Genomic DNA, 16,349 nt, shown 5'->3' with positions numbered 1-16,349 from the left:
ACACTTCTTAGCTCTGACAGTACTTTCCTTATCATTTAGTTCAGTGTGCCCATACAAGTTGTCAACATTACCAATAAAAAGTTAATTCTGTTTTAAGAAAAGGGGTTTACTTTAAAAAAAAAAAGCCTTTATTGTACCACAGCATAAATAAATGAATGAATAAATAAATAAATAATAAGTCATTTTTGATTTGATAAGTGGTTATTATTCATGTTAAGAATAAAATATAGTTGTTGTTATTATATTAACTTTACAATGGACCATGATTCTGCTGACCCCCCATGGGTCCCAGTTTTGGCTGGGCCCCAGAAAGCGCTCCCCTTTATCTACCCTTATGGGCTGACTTTGAGATACAATTAAATCAGTAAACCCATCTATCCACAACAGCTGTCATAACATTTTAAACTCATGATACTAGCAGAAACAAAAAGCCTGTTTTGACACCACAGCAACAAATACAGAAGTCATGGGCATCAAATATTGATTACTAATTGTTTTTGATTACCAGTCATTGCAGGCAAACTCCTGCACATGGTCCAAATTGTACAAAAACATTGTTTTGGTACTGAGACGTTATCAGTGTCTTTGTGCAGTTTAGACAGTGTGCAGGAGTTTGCCTGCCATTTTCGATGGATTCACTCTTCTCCTACACACCAATCTTTTCAAATGGCTATAGGTAGGACACAGCCTTCAGCACAAAGACCTGGCTGGAAACTTGGAAAAATCTTTGGCCAGAAGACAACACAGGCATTTGATCAGATGAGGGACACTGCAGGATGCATGAGTCACACCGTTAATACACAATCACAGGAAGTCGACAAACGTTCCATACTTAGTGACTGTGTTGTGTTAGGTTCACTCACAAGAAAACAAAAGAAGCAGATGGCAGAGTATAATCTGTGTTCCCTCTTTTCAACATTAGTTTAAGTCATTTTTGTAACAAAAGTATGGCTATATAATGAAATTTAACTTTAAATAGGCATAAAATTTTAAAGAAAATAATGTGTTGTTTCGATGAATCACAGTTTTAGATTAGAATCTAGAGAATTCAACTGTGAATCTTTTCCTTCATAATACAACTGACAAAAGTGTCCACGTTTTTTTTTACAGTAGGCTGTGAAACTGAAATTACCGAAATGAACTTGAAGCAAGATCTTGCTTTATATAAAAAGCAATTAATGTGTAAGCAAAACAGAAGATTCTCTCTGAAATGATGGTGATGATTGCAATAAAAACTGTTTTCAGGAAACTTTCTGTGCTTGCAGCTTGCTTATCACACGTCACTGACAACTGCAAACAGTATAGGCCAATCTCACATGTTAACGTCATTCTCTCACAGTAAGCCTACACCACTCAATCATGTCCTCTCAGTATGGAGGAGATGATGGGAGGGGGATGAGCACCCTGAGGAGGCACTATATTCAAATCTACACTGTCTGATTTGTTATTTCGACATTACAAATGGGTGTTTATTTCCTGTGCATTACAAAAACCTTTGTGGCAGTTATAAAACACTATTAAATAACATATAAAAGCAGGAAACGGTAGAACTGCTGTATCATCCTAGGTTTCCGTAACATTTTTCAATGAAACAGTTCATAAGGTGTTGTAGTGCAGGACCTCCTACATGGCTCTACCGGAGGATATCATACTGAGACATTATTCAGTATCGTGGCTGACCTGAAGCAGACCGAGGAGCAGCTGGACAACCACCCGCTGTGTTAGCAGAAGGAAAAGACCTTTATCCTCAGAGTCAGTGTAGCTCAGCAGAGACACCAGCATGCTGTCCATGTCTCATCTGCAGGGGTGGGATGAGAGAAACATGGGACAAAATTACCAGGAAGCATTGCGTGATGGGAATTCTTGTTGCTGTCTATACGGACAAGTCTGCTTCCATTTACAAAGCTCTGCAGTTATTCAAAAGACCAGTGTGACACAAGTGAACACAAATTTAACAGTCTTTTAAGAACTGTTTCAAGTTCATCACACATTTTCACCTATTAGGAGTAAAACAGATGGTCCTTTGTTACTGGAACATAAAAGATCATATGCCATGGTTTTTATTATGTAAACTTTTACAATGGCATTATTCATTGTTTTGATATAAATCAAGCTGAAGTTGTTCACCCAAAAGGGAAAAACGGTTTACCGTTTCTAGATCCTTCCTTCAAAATAAAAGCATGATGGGGGGCTGCAAATACATTTTTTAAAGCACAAAACAGGCTCAAGTGTCAATGGTTGAAGGCTTTCTATTTTTTTAATAGTACTCTGAAATATAAAAATTATTCCTTTTCACTGTGTGTATTCACGTTTCTTTTGCACAGTTTCTAAAAAAACACTAAATGTAGTTCGTTGTCAGTGTTGTGTGAGCATATTGCTGTTTTGCAGTTGTTAGATTAAGGTTTTTCTTCAATAATACCACCCTCTTGTTGAAACACGTTTTTAAGCTTAAAGTACACTAGCCACATACTCGAAGTTCAATTGTTAGAAGAACATTAAACATTTAATATCAAACATGTACAAGCTTACATCGGACAATAGTGCAGGGCAAGAAGTGAAAAATTGTACTAGCAAAGCAACTGTAGCGCTTAACAAGCATGAGGTGGATATTCTTCTGTTTTTGCGAAATTCATATTTAAACAGTGTGCCTGGATTCATCTCAGATGAGGGGGTGATTTCTAAATGATTGACTTCATCCCTACAACAAGAATAAAAATGATTCATGAGCACAGACACATTATGTATTTTTGATAATATTGCATAATCTTGGTTTTGATACTTTTGACAGTTAACTATGGGGAAAACTGTGAAACTTTCAACCCTAATTATATTTAGATTTGACAATAAAACATATTTAGTCAATGTTTCGAGTGAAGCATACCTACAATTAACTGCAAAAAAACGAGCTTAATATTTCGGAAGCTTTTATTGTGAAACGCATGAAGCGGAAGTGCTGTGAATTCATTTGAGCTTCATAGACTGACACTGTTTGTTGATAACCTGAGACAACGCTAGCCCGTCTTAAAGGTAAGATGTGCCTGCATATACCGCTATTACATTGACTTTTTATGAAAAATACATTATCTTCATTAACTGTGTTAGCGTTGTACTATATTTTGACTCCTCGGTGTACAACTGCTAATGCTAACCTTTAACTTTAAGAGCACTTAAAGTAACTCTACATCCACATTCTTCAGCTAGCTAGCTGCTAATAGTAGGACGGTTCGTTTCGTGTCGGTGTTTGAGGACCAGTTTGGAGTCTAAAACATTGAAGCACGTACTGGGAAAGAACAGTATACATAAAATAGTGTCCAGTCTGTTGTCTTCCTTACATTTGTAACAGCAGATAACGTTAACGCAGTGTTTCTTATAGCAACGGTTAGCTAAAGTTAGCTTGTCATAATCAGCCCCTAAGACGTGTATTTCTTTGATCATTCCCTAATTGTTAGCACACTGGGCTATGACGAGGAGTTCGGAAATTTAAGTCGCTTACATTGAGAAGCTTTGCTCTGCTATTATTTTTTTTTTCCTAAAAGGAGGTAGAAAAGGCAAAGTTTTTACAATAAAAGTTAGACTCTGTGCCAACAAGTGTAGTTTTTTCATGTTAACATTATGACAAACTCGTTCAACAGCTGCTCTTAAGCTTTATTGGCTTGTAACTAAATAATAGTACCAACGCATTACTATTAAAGTGTTTAAAAGACAGTAAAAGGTACTTTATTTTTTTCCTCTATTACCCATTGCGGCTAACGTTGAACGGGTTTATACCAAGTTAGACGTATTCATTTAAAAAGACAATAATTAATGTTATTGGTTATTGGAAAATAAGATGATTCCTTCAATTTCAATAGGGTCCTCGCCGACCGAGGTCTGTGCTCGGGCCTTTATAACATCTCTACTGCAAAAAATGTATCAAACAGGTATTTTGAAAGAAAAAAGGTCTACACGCACATCCAAACATGGGTGGGCAGCTGCTGAGCCGAAAAAGAGACTGACAGAGAACAGAAAGACGTCTCACACACTGCAGGGCTCCAAATATACAATTATTTATTGCACCATTTATCATATTTTTAAAAAATCTTGAGATGGTTCTGCTTTACAACAATAGTTATATAATGCAACATGATAGAAGACCTAGGTACCAAATATTGGCAACTGTTTTGTTTTCAATGTAAAAAAAAAAAAAAAAAGTACTGCTTTACAAATACAAAGAGTCCAAAATTACACACGCACATTTGCCAGTGTACTTCAGAACATATTTAACATTCTGAATTAGAGTTTTCTGTTAATATTTCATAAAGATTTGATAAATTATAAATTCTCTCCCAGGGACCCTTCTAATGAAAATGATTTACTTTTTAAAGTTTTGACACTTTATAAGACTAAATTATAATAAGAGATTGTACTTTTTACAAAGTAACAAACATTTTGTGCTATATTTATTTGAAATTTTGCATAAGAAGTCTAATTAAATGCTGTTTTTTTGTTGTTGTTTTTTTTGGACAAGTAACCAGATTACATTTTATTATTCTACAGTTTGAATCTAACATACTTTTTGGTTTTTATTAAAGCAGGTTATTTTTCATTATATAAAATCCCATATCTTTTTAGTCCAGTGTTTTAATCATCAGAATATGAAGTTATCAGGTTGGCGGGACTGAGAGTAATGAAATAATGAATTTGTTTTTATCAGTGAATGGTATCATTGTAAAACAGTTCTGCAATGGGACACCTCTCTATGCAAAGGTGAAGTGTATAAAGTAGGTGTGCAGTTCTTTGTTGTTAGATAACCTTTCAGGAAGCTTTTAAAAGCAAGTGAAACATAATCAATAGCTCCGTAAGTCAAGAATAGAAAAACAAGGAGCTTGAAATCAAATACTCTGCCAATGTGAGGGTTTGTTTTTAAGATAACATCTCTTCTGTGCTTTTTGTTGTGTTGGTTTAGTTTTACATGAGAAGACGTGGCGGTATGACTTTAATTACAATGTCTACTCTGCTGTAACACTTTTTTCTCTCTTTTCTTGAAATCATTAACAGCTGTTGGATAACTCAAGTTTTCTGCCTCGTCTCCTGAACCTGGATTTTTCGAGTCACCAATGGATTTTTACCAATAAGATTTCAAACTCAGCAGTGTTTTATTCACTGCATGTTTCAGAAGAATGTTTCTTCGCCATGGGATGACTGCTTAGTGAAACTGGGGCTGTGACTGTTATGGGTGAAATGTCCTGCAAGGAGGACATATCATAAACATCAACTATCAGCATCAACAGTTGCCACTTTTCTTGTTTCAGCAGTTGCACAGTCATGGGCTTCTGCTCGCCTGTGTGCAAGATTCTGCGGAGAGGAAAGTACTTTGTTCTGCTCTTTTTGTCACTCTCAGTGCTGGCATGGATTGCCAATTTTACAGGGGAAACCTTAAAATCTAGTCAGGTTCCCATTGCCTCAAAACAACCTTTAGTCAGAGGAGACAGCCTGAAGGATGAAATTCACTCTTTGACAGCCACTCCTCAGAACTTAAATACTCCTACACCCAAAGCCATATGCCCTGAGGAATCACCGTTACTGCGTGAGTGCACAGAAATGACATATGCTTATTTACCTACTTAATCTGGACTTGTTTGCTTTTCCTTTTCTGTACATAATCTGTTGAAACACTCAACACATAACAGTGAACTATACTGAAGTGAATACTCTTTGGAATGATGAGAAATACTGTTTAAAATGAAAAAAAAAATCTATTCTTCTAAAGCAAGATTTTATTTTTTATGCAATACACTTTGTCAAAACTATTGTCTATGAACCTGCAAATAAAGGACTACTCTTGGTTTGTATTATCATTTGTTCATTGCTTGTTCTAGTGTGACATGTTATCTGTCTTGCTAAGCAGATCAAGTAGTTTGAGATGCCAAAAAAGATAATGTTTAAAATTCTTTATTTAAAACAGGGCCATATCTTAATGTGATATTTTTATTCTGGTTTAACCCATTTGCTGTGTTACAATTTCCACAACAGATTGAGAACAAGCAACCAAGACTCACCTTTGTTGTTGTATTTCTAATCTTCTACAGAGGGAGCTGTGAAGCTTTCCTTTGAGTCCTCTCTGAAACTGACCGATGTGGAGAGTGAGAACAAAAGAGTCACTGAGGGCCAGTACGAGCCCGAAGACTGCACAGCGAGGCAGAGCGTAGCCATTCTCATCCCTCATCGCAGCAGAGAAAAACACCTCCTCTACCTCCTGCATCACCTGCACCCTTTTCTGCAGAGGCAGCAGCTGCACTACGCCATCTATGTCATTCAGCAGGTATGGCACAGTTTGGTGTCTCATATTTTTGTAACTTAATCAATAATAAATCAAGAGGGGATGATTAAGCAAAAGTAATTAAAGTTCTCATCATCCATCCATCCTGTTCACCATCCTGTTCACTCAAATTAAGGTTGTCAAAGTTTTCAATATTTTTTGGATACCCTGTGCTTTAAAAGATATATTATTATGGTGCAGAGTGGTGGGCGACCAGTATTAAGTGGAGAGAGAGAGAGAGAGGGCGCACAGCATTGACAAACAAAGCAGTGTTACAGAGAAATAAGGTGCTAATTTTTGTTTGTTTCACAGTGGTTATTTCCAAAGAGCTTAGAAACACACAGACGCAAATGGGCAGGAAGTTTTAGGATTTAGTTCGATTTAAGCTGATGTCATACTTCCTCCTGCCAGCTGTGTTTCTGTCTTCTCCAGCCTCGATCACAGATGTCAATGGTGTCGATCACTGGTCGACCAGTATGCGATTTTGTCATTATGTTGAACGTCAACGTTGTTGCTGACAGAGAGCTGAGGGGCAGACAGCAATGTCCCTTACAGTTTTTCTTTGTCTCGACCGCTCCACTGTTCCCTGTGAACGTCACATCATTACACGTACAGTATGCTGATGGAAAAAAAAAATACAGAGAGCAGAATCATTGGTTTCACTTCTTCTTTATTATTAATGATAGTTAAGAGAAGGTCTTTATTTTGGTTATAAGTTATTCTTAGGAAAATCGTATTTATGTTACTTATCATTACGATTAACAATATGACTAACTTTGGTACGTGTTCATTGACCTTTTCCTTTTTTCCCCAATTCAACCCTTGCCTCTTCAATGTAAGGCTATTCTTTTTTTTGAATTTTTGTTAACACATTCACAGTAAAACAGCAGTTATCTAATTACAGACTGTCATTTAATATATATTACTTCACATCTTGCTGAGTTATGCACCTTCTTTTTTTTTTTAATACCAACACGAAAGAAAGTCCATCTTCTAGCAATAACGCTCAACTTAAGACAGAATGGAGAAAGAAACGAAAACATGGACAGAACAGAAACAAAAACCCGAGGAACTTTGAGCAGACCATACGATATTTTCTTGATCTTAAATTGACTAAACAGCATCTGTCCTTGCTATCCATCCAATGAGTTAGGAAAGGGCTCCACACGTCATTTGTAAGGTAACCCTGGGGGCTGGATAGCTCAGTGGGTTACACCACTTACTTGTTTGGGAGATTGGTGGTTTGAATCCCAGTCACTACAGGTTAATATCATCCAACTTGGATTCAATGTGTTAACTATTTCTTTAAAGTTTACAGCTTAGATGTGATACCATTTAAAAAATGAAAGTAATCAATTACTGGCCCACACAGACAGCATTAATTTATGCAGTTTTTCTGCAGCTGATCCTCTACTCTGACCCTTATATCAATTAAAAATCTTTGTTTTTCAGTGAATAAAGCATGAAAAAATAAATAAAACTGATGTCTACACTAAGTCTTGAACCGTAGACACTCCCTTAAGGACGATGACTAATGGAAGTGTTTTGTTTATTGTTCTCTCTCTCTCTCTCTCTCTCTTTAAAGGCTGGTGATGTAACTTTTAACCGTGCCAAGTTACTGAATGTCGGATATTTGGAGGCGCTGAAGGACTACAGCTGGGAGTGCTTCATCTTCCATGACGTGGACCTAGTTCCTGAAAATGATCACAATTTATATGTCTGTGACAAGCAGCCCAAACACTTGGTGGTTGGTCGAAATGCAACTGGATACAAGTAAGTGTATGAGTTAGAGTATGTCATGATTCAGCAGAGCAGTACTAATGGACTAATGTCTCTTCAGGCCTTAAAGTATACTTTTAAATTTCTGATGCATTCTTTGTTGACTTATGTCATCCACTCTTAGGCTGCGTTACAAAGGCTACTTTGGTGGAGTCACAGCGATGACCAAAGACCAGTTTCATCAAGTGAATGGATTCTCCAACACTTACTGGGGTTGGGGCGGAGAGGATGATGACCTGCGTATCAGGTGTGAAAGGAGGAGTTGATAAATACAAAGATTTTCCCTTTAATCACATCTTAAACGCCTGATAAATGCTCTGTTGCTTGTTCACTTATAAATGTGGGTGTCTGTTGTCTCATGCAGGGTTGAGCTACAGAAGATGAAGATTGTACGGCCACCTGCTGATGTGGCTCGGTACACCATGGTGTTTCACAAGAGGGACAGTGGCAATCAAATAAACAAAGACAGGTCAGTCAGTAAAGATGATTCTTTTAAAGTATGTTTTTAGTGTCTTATGTTTTAGCTACCACAACCCTTTATATCAGAAAAAGTCAGGATGTTGTGCAAAATGTCAATTAAAAAATGTTATTTTCAAATTGAAATCTCATATTTGAATGAAAATAGCACAAACAGTACAGTAGCACTGTCAAGTGTTGAAACTGAGAAATATTATTGTTTTAGGAAAATTATTTGCCCATTTTGCATTTGATTTCAGCAAAACCTCCCAAAAAAGCTGGGACAGTATTTAAGAGAACACTGCCTATTAAGACATAGGACCTTGTTAATAAATCTGTCTTTAACTTGTCTTTTATACAAGGAATAATACTAGATCTCAACACTTTGAGAAATTAGAAAAAATGCTTTGCAAGTAGGACGCCCCTGTTGCTCAGTGCATTTTAGATAGCGAGGTGAAATGGTTGAATTGTTCTTCTCTTACCACATCTGTCCAATTGAACTCATATCGATCTACGGTACAGTATTTTTTTCCTGCTTTATTCTTCACTAAAATTCTACACTGGTTAAAATTGAAAAGGCTTGATGGGTAGGGCAGGCGCCCACGTACAAGGGCAGTGGTTCTTGGTGCACTGGTCACAGGATCAAGTCCCCAGTCCCTGCGCTGTCTGATACATGTCTTCCCCCGCTCTCTCTTCCCATGTTTTCTGATTTTCCAAAAAATCTTCAAAAAAGAGAAACAACTGAAAACACTTTGAGGATGACACTTACAGGAAGAACAACAATGCGACCATTTGACATCACTACCCAGAGTGCATTACACAAAAATAGCAGCCTACAAGTGATTTTTTTTCCCCCCCAATAAGGTCAGCATCTCTTAATATGAAGAGTACCCTTTAATTAAAGGTTGAAAAAAGGCTGTGAAATGCAAAAGAAACTCTTAAGGAGGCATCTTACTAGTAATAAGGTTCACTGGCAACAGGTTAGTACCATGGCTTGGCATAAAGAGAGTGTCTCAAGGTGGCCGAGTCTATCTGAAGTAGGATAAGGAGGGATTCACCGCTCTGTGAGGGACTGCTGGAAATAATACAACTATACAGGGCTTAACAAATTTATTGGACCACCTGTCATATTTGTCTCAGGGACCATCCAGCATCATGAAGTGCTTTAATGCAGACTCTTTCATTTTCAGTGAACTCTCAACGTTTTACTATTTTGAACAGGAATGAGGAATTTCAAACTGAATTCACCTTTTTATACCCAAATTTGAGCCGGCTCACTGGACTTCTCTGAGAAGTCAGAAATTAATCAAGCATAACATTCAACCACTAAAACTCATTTTTCTGTTCAGGAATTCAAGTAAATAACTATAATTTGACATATTAATCAAGAAATAATAATGTGCTTTACTATCTTTTCAGTTTTTTTTGTAAATCAGTAAATTTGAAAATTCATGGATAACAACAATAATGCTATTTTAGCATTAAAGATATCATTTCAGTTAAAGAGCTTCTACATTTTGATGTATTAACCATTGCAGAAACATAAAAAATGATCTTGGTAATTACCAATGCTGTTAATTTAGGGCGGCTGTGGCATAAACCTTACTTTGGGTGGTGGTCTAATAAATTTGTTAAGCACTGTATATGAAAAATATATCCCAAAATTAAGCACAAAATTTGTTAAAGGGCCAGTGATACAACAACAAGGCAGTAACCATGATCATGTCCCAACTTTTCTGAAACATAATGCTGGCATCAAACTGCAGGATAGGTATGTAATTTCCCAATAACAATGATATTCCTCAGTTTTAACATTTAATATGTTGCCTTTCTTCACATTTTGTTTTATTAACATTTTACATAATATGAGATATAAATATGTCCATTCTAATTACTGATACATATCATCAGTTAGTTTTCTCTTTTTTTGGTTGTTAGGATGAGGCTGTTGGGACGAACCCCGCAGGTTTGGAGAAAGGATGGACTGAACAGCTGCTCCTACAAGACTCTGTCTGTAGAGAGGCTGCCTCTTTATGTGAATGTAACTGTGGACATCGGTAAGCCACAGAGTTGAAATTTTAAACGGGAAAATAAGCTGTGACCAAAAATTATTTTGCTATATTTTCTATAGTAGGTTTGGGAACCAGAGTGAAAAATAATTACTACATGTGTTTAAGACGCTGTTTTAAGCACACAGAATGCACATTAGCTTCATTAGTTTGTTGCCACTTCATCTTTGCACACTTTCTTTACATATCATGTTGCCTTTGTTACTTTTTTTTGATGTCAGCCTGCCTAAACTAATCATTTTTATGTAGTGAATGGCTGTATCAAATGAAGAAGTTGCCCTATAAATATTTATATTAAGATATATTTGAAAAAGAAAAGTGTCAGACATCACTTATTAATGCACATGCCTTATTTCTGATTTATATGACAGCTTACAACATGCTGATTCTTATGGACAATGTGTATTTTGTGTGCTTCACTCTGTAGCCGATGTAACTAAAGACAAAGGTGTCATTTGTTTTGCCTGTTTAGACTTCAGGGTATCCTAGGAGGTACAGACTGTGATCAGAGGATGATCAACAGTTGACCTCACACTCCTGTATTTGTTGCTTCTGCTGAATCAGGACCGTTAATCTTGTCATCATCACTAGAAAAGAGTTTACTGTCCACAAGAGACTCTAATCTGATAGAAAACAGACTTAAATACAGAACCTTTAGTATTAAGTTTATGATTCAAGGCAGGACTTACACAAACAGAATGATTGCTTGGTATTTTAGTTGATCTTTTTTTTTTTTTTAACTGAAACTGACAGTAATAACCAATAATAAATATATGCATTAGAGAAGCATTGATAAGTTTACGACAGACAAAAAAAGAAACTTAAGACAAACAGAGCCTGGATTAACCACAGTATTAGCTTGTTGGTTTCTAGCAGTGTAATGCCTTTAAAAGCATATTAACAATACCTATAAATAAGCAATCATTACATCCATTACTTTACACAGGTCAACAGAAAAAAAAATTCCACAAAATGAACCAAATATTAACATCTTTATACAATGTATGTTGTTTTTCCTTATCTAGTAAAACAACAAGATAACTGCAGACATTAAGCTGACAATTTGAAGGACTGACAGGAAATATTCTCATTAATGTGATACATACAAGGCCTTCCCTCTGTGTGATTTGCTGATAATTTTTCTGCTTGATATAAAGTTAGTGGATCTAAATCTACAGAGTATAACAACTTTAGAAGCAAAGCAAAGGTAAAGTTTTACCCTAGTCCTACAGCAGAATGGCTGAAAAGCAATAATAACTCAAAGGGCCAAATCACACTGAGTGATATGAATATATACTGTTTTATTTTGATAAAAGACCAAGATTTTTGTGATATTGTTCAACTGATGGCCCTTCTCACAGCAGACATTGGTAGAATATCGATCCTGTTTGCATCTGGTATTAAAATAAGAGGACAGTTGTGACACATTGCAAGTTAAACCCATGACTATCATGCAGCTTAATCTGATTTATTTGTTGCCTAGTCACTTCTGGTCAGGGTATTTATTATTTATTTATTCTTTAACATAGGCTAGTCCAGACAAAAGTTCTAGAACTGATATGGCCTTGTTCAACTGTTAAGATTGATATCCCATCTTATTCAACAGTTTGCATACTGAAAATAACCTTTTTATAATTATAGTATTTTTCTGCATGATCAATATTAGATGATGTGCCATCATTGCACAACTCATTGTGTATACCAAGTGGCTGCTTCACTGCTCAAAGCTGGGATGCATAACACAGACCAGTCTGGCAATGCCACTTTTTAACTGCTTTTCTCCCTCATTAGGTCATAATCCTACAGAAAATGGTAGTAAACTGTTAAATAAACCTTGCAGGATGCTAGTTTGAGAAAAAAAGACTTTTCAGTTAAAGACAGCATGTGACCAGTGGTGAAGGACTGTACCAGTTCTAGGCTGTGAGTTTGTACTTTACAACTATAGCTGTAGGCGTAGAGCTCAACTACCAGTAGCTAGCAGGAATGCAGACTCCATGATGAAAAATGATGGTACCAAAAGAGCCAAACAGGTGAGAAAAAAACGGCATGTTGTGAATTTCACTGAATCCAAACGAAACAGCTATCAGGAAGACGGAGCAAAACTTTTCTTCCCTCTGGGAGACCCCCAAATCCAGATTTAGATACATGTGCGACCTGTAAACTTAATTCTGCAGTTATTATCGGGGATGCATCTACAAACATTCTTCCAACAGAGTCTCAGAATGGCCTTTGCATATCGGGTTGACTAATTTGATGTTGTCGCAGTAGCCGTTTACTCTTGTATTTAATGCTGTCTACTTGTGACCTCATCACATAAACATGTTTAAAAACCAAGTGTAAACAGGGTCAGTGTTTCAAAGAAACCTAAGACTGGACTGTTAAAAAACATGAAATGTTACCTTGTCAATCTTTGGTGTTACACTTCTTGATTCCTGTTAAAATGTCTGCTGTGAGAAAAGTTCCTCAGAATATTCGGTTTGGATGTTTTTTTTACTTTAGATTTTGTCCGCACTTTAATCCACTGGCTTCTCTGAGAAGAAAAGCTTGTGCTGCTTTGGGCCAAGTCTTTCTAAACCTTCAATCAACTTTGGATAAATAATGTAGGTAGTTTTGGGAGCCATAATGATAAGAAGTGATTCTATTACTGCATGTCTTCACGCCTTACATGTTGAATTTTTTTAAAGAAGGGATACTTATTTATTTCTTTAATGATTTGTAAAAGGGTGTTTGTAGTCTTTGAGACCAAACAAGGTTACATTCTCTTTCTATTATCTTACATGTTTCTATATTATGAGAAATCCTTGCGTGACTGTGCTTTAATCTTTGCATGCTTCCCAGGAATAAGCATCTGCTTCATTCATATCAAAGTTTTTTTGTATTTATTTATAGTATGGAGGTAGTGTAGCTGCTGGTATGTTCCAATTTTAACATGTTGCCTTTTTTAACATGCAAATCCCACCACTTTGAAAAGGGGGCAATGTTACTAACTGTAATGACAAGCATGGTTTGATTTACTTGACACTAAGTAACACCTGTAAGATCATTCTAACAGTTTAGCCCAACTCTGGCACTGAAACTGAAAATCTTAGGAAATCTGCAGGTCCCCGTTACCATTATGAACATGTTGAACAAGTTTTTTGTTGTTACGAATACATCTCAAAAATGTTTTCAAGGCACTTGTGGCCTGATTGTCCTTTTTTTCCATTTCATCTCGACTCCTGACGAATGTTTTAGTGGGACTTTTTTCTACTGTGGGTTAAAATTACGTGTTAAATATTACCAATGTTGGATAAAACATCTTTAATACATTTTTAAAATGATCATAGCTGAAATAAAGTTGTAGCATCAGACTTACATTTTTTTATTTGACTTTTTACCTCTGTGAATCATTGTATGAAACTCAAAGTGATGCCATATTAACCCTTTGAGAATATCATTTGGAGAACTCTTATTGAATATGTGTTGATTTGGGGTTATTTGTCATAATATATGTTGCTGAGAGATTGCAAATCATGGCAAGGGGGTATTCATTTTACCTGAAATGTTGATTTTTCTCTTTAAAAACATAATAAATAGTATTTTTTCTTATGAACTGTCTTTTGCTTATTTCTGTTTTTTGGGGAACTTTCTCTTTGGAACTACTGTATACTTTTTATTGGACAGTCATGCTGACATTAAAAAGAGAAATCTTTTTATTATAGCACTTAAAAGAACACTTGTTTCTCTGCTCTGATACTCAACCTGGAAACTCTCACCTTAGCTTTGACAGCATTACTGTGGTTCTGTAAATTGTGAATTTTGCAGATCTTGTACCATTTAACTTCAAAATCACTTATGAGCCTCTACAGATTTAATTGTTCAAACTCATACAAAGAGTGAGCACTCAGCCCAAATACAAGGTGGTTATCAATGTTTGGATATGTGACTGGAAGTGGTTTATCAGGGTCCAGACCTAAGTAGTGAACTCAGATGGATCTTTTATCATTTATCACATCCATATCTCTGTGCATCTTGTTCGCGCTGAAATTCAGTTTCACTGTCCCTTTTTCTCTGAGTCAATTTTGCAGTGGAGCCAAAATACCACACTTTTGATTCATTAATTTAATTGATAAAATTCTGATACCAATAAATCCACCGAATGCCAAATATTGGCAAAATTTCAGCACAGATGATAGGAGTCAGCTTTAACAGGTAGTAAACAAGCCTGAAAAGTTTCTCACAAGATGGGGCCTGCAACCAAGTGAGATCCAGAACCAGAGATAACTTCACAATCCAGTATTGGTCGCTGATGTGAAAGTTACATAATAGAATGAACACAGAAATGGCAGCCAACCTGTTCAAATACTCATAGCAAACTTTGACAGTCTTAGAGCCTAACTTTAGGTTTCAACCATAACAGAGTGAACCACTTGATTTCCAGTTCCAGTGCACGTGTTGCCAACACCAGTCATACAGGCCTGATGGTGAAGGGCAGTCATGGTAGGCCTCCTGGTATACCTGGATATTGGCTGTTTGCAGTCTGTTCTGGATTGTCTGACGAGAGTGATTGGCTATGTTGTCCTGCAAACCTTAATTGCAAATCTGTAGAAGACAGCCCATGATTCCTAAGTGCTGGCAGCGTGAGGAAACGGTCTTCTTGGGGTGTCGAAACAAGAGTCAATAGCAACCGCAAAATAAATTGTTAGGCATTGGTGGAGCAGATTTCACAAATTTTTCATGGGCCCAACCCACATACTCAGCTCTGCTGCTCATCCCACAAATGCATGGGATATATAAATGTGACACAATTTAAAAGGGAAATAAACAGGCTTTCCAACGGTATAAGTTTTATTGCCAAAAAGCATCATTAGAACAAAGAAATAACCACAAATTTACTCATGATGTGCCAGCTATACATATTATTTACAAGTGAAAAATGGATGGGGTTTTAAATGAGTAATAGTAATAGTGGTGTTTTCTTTAATTATTTTTGAGAATTAAAATAAAGCGAGTCATGAAGCAAAAGTAAGATGTGATTTCAATAAATGTCCAAACTGTTAACTTACATACTGGTAATAAATTGAGAACCATACATGTGCAGCTGTATGAGTTAGTCTACCATCAGTTTATCATCATTTATGAGCGATTAAGAGGTCATGGCTATAGCTATAGATTGCACATCTGCTGAATGAGACTTCCATTAAAAGGGACATATTGGTGTATGGGTATGATGAACTAAACTGTCACTGAAAACTTTCTTGAAAACCATCTCTAGAAAAGACAAAGGAGTAAAGATGCCAGGCACAGCCTTCACAAGGTGCTAAGAGCCTGCAGTAGATGTAAGCTACCAGAGGGGGGCCTTGAGCGCAAAAGTAAGATCAAGTTTTGAAGTAGTTCTAGTGCTCATAGTCTGGTAAAATGGTCTGTACATATCCATCCATTATCTATATCGCTTTGTCTCATTCAGGGTCCCGGGTATCTTGAGCCAATTCCAGCTGTGTTGCATAAATGTGATATTTAATGTACAGGGCCTGGATGTGAATGCACAGTTGCTGTAGGGGAGGTTGGTTCAGAAGTGGTGCAGTTTTAAATTGTGTTAATCTCTGTATATTTTGTTACGATTTACTCCTGTAATGCTACTTTGACTATAGACTAAAACATGTAGAGTCCAATTTTACAATGGAAGTATTCAAACACACAAACATGGGGTCCAATGTAATGTTGTTTTTGAAAAAGTTGGAATTAAAGATCTTTTTGACTAGTGTGAC

At 36.5% G+C, this 16,349-nt stretch overlaps 1 protein-coding gene across 1 annotated transcript; it reads left to right on the top strand.

The window, feature by feature from the left end:
* The first annotated feature begins 2,987 nt into the window (after nt 1–2,987).
* b4galt4 (UDP-Gal:betaGlcNAc beta 1,4- galactosyltransferase, polypeptide 4) lies at nt 2,988–14,190 on the top strand. Its single transcript, XM_041801423.1, has 7 exons — nt 2,988–3,027; nt 5,038–5,566; nt 6,069–6,301; nt 7,884–8,071; nt 8,202–8,324; nt 8,442–8,546; nt 10,472–14,190. The coding sequence occupies exons 2-7, from the start codon at nt 5,305–5,307 to the stop codon at nt 10,605–10,607; spliced, it is 1,047 nt and encodes a 348-aa protein (XP_041657357.1). The 5' UTR covers nt 2,988–3,027; nt 5,038–5,304; the 3' UTR covers nt 10,608–14,190.
* Nucleotides 14,191–16,349: the final 2,159 nt, after the last annotated feature.

This window comes from Cheilinus undulatus, linkage group 12, assembly GCF_018320785.1.
Source record: "Cheilinus undulatus linkage group 12, ASM1832078v1, whole genome shotgun sequence".
In the NCBI taxonomy this organism is placed as follows: domain Eukaryota; kingdom Metazoa; phylum Chordata; class Actinopteri; order Labriformes; family Labridae; genus Cheilinus; species Cheilinus undulatus.
Note: the sequence above shows the minus strand (reverse complement) of the source record. Positions and strands in the feature narration are given on the sequence as shown.

Bases quoted from the DNA above. Each gene is read 5' to 3' on its own strand.
- b4galt4 (XM_041801423.1), top strand. From the start codon at position 5,305: ATGGGCTTCTGCTCGCCTGTGTGCAAGATTCTGCGGAGAGGAAAGTAC. The intron at 8,072-8,201 runs GTAAGTGTATGA...ATCCACTCTTAG, and splicing joins CGAAATGCAACTGGATACAA to GCTGCGTTACAAAGGCTACT. The intron at 8,325-8,441 runs GTGTGAAAGGAG...TGTCTCATGCAG, and splicing joins GATGATGACCTGCGTATCAG to GGTTGAGCTACAGAAGATGA.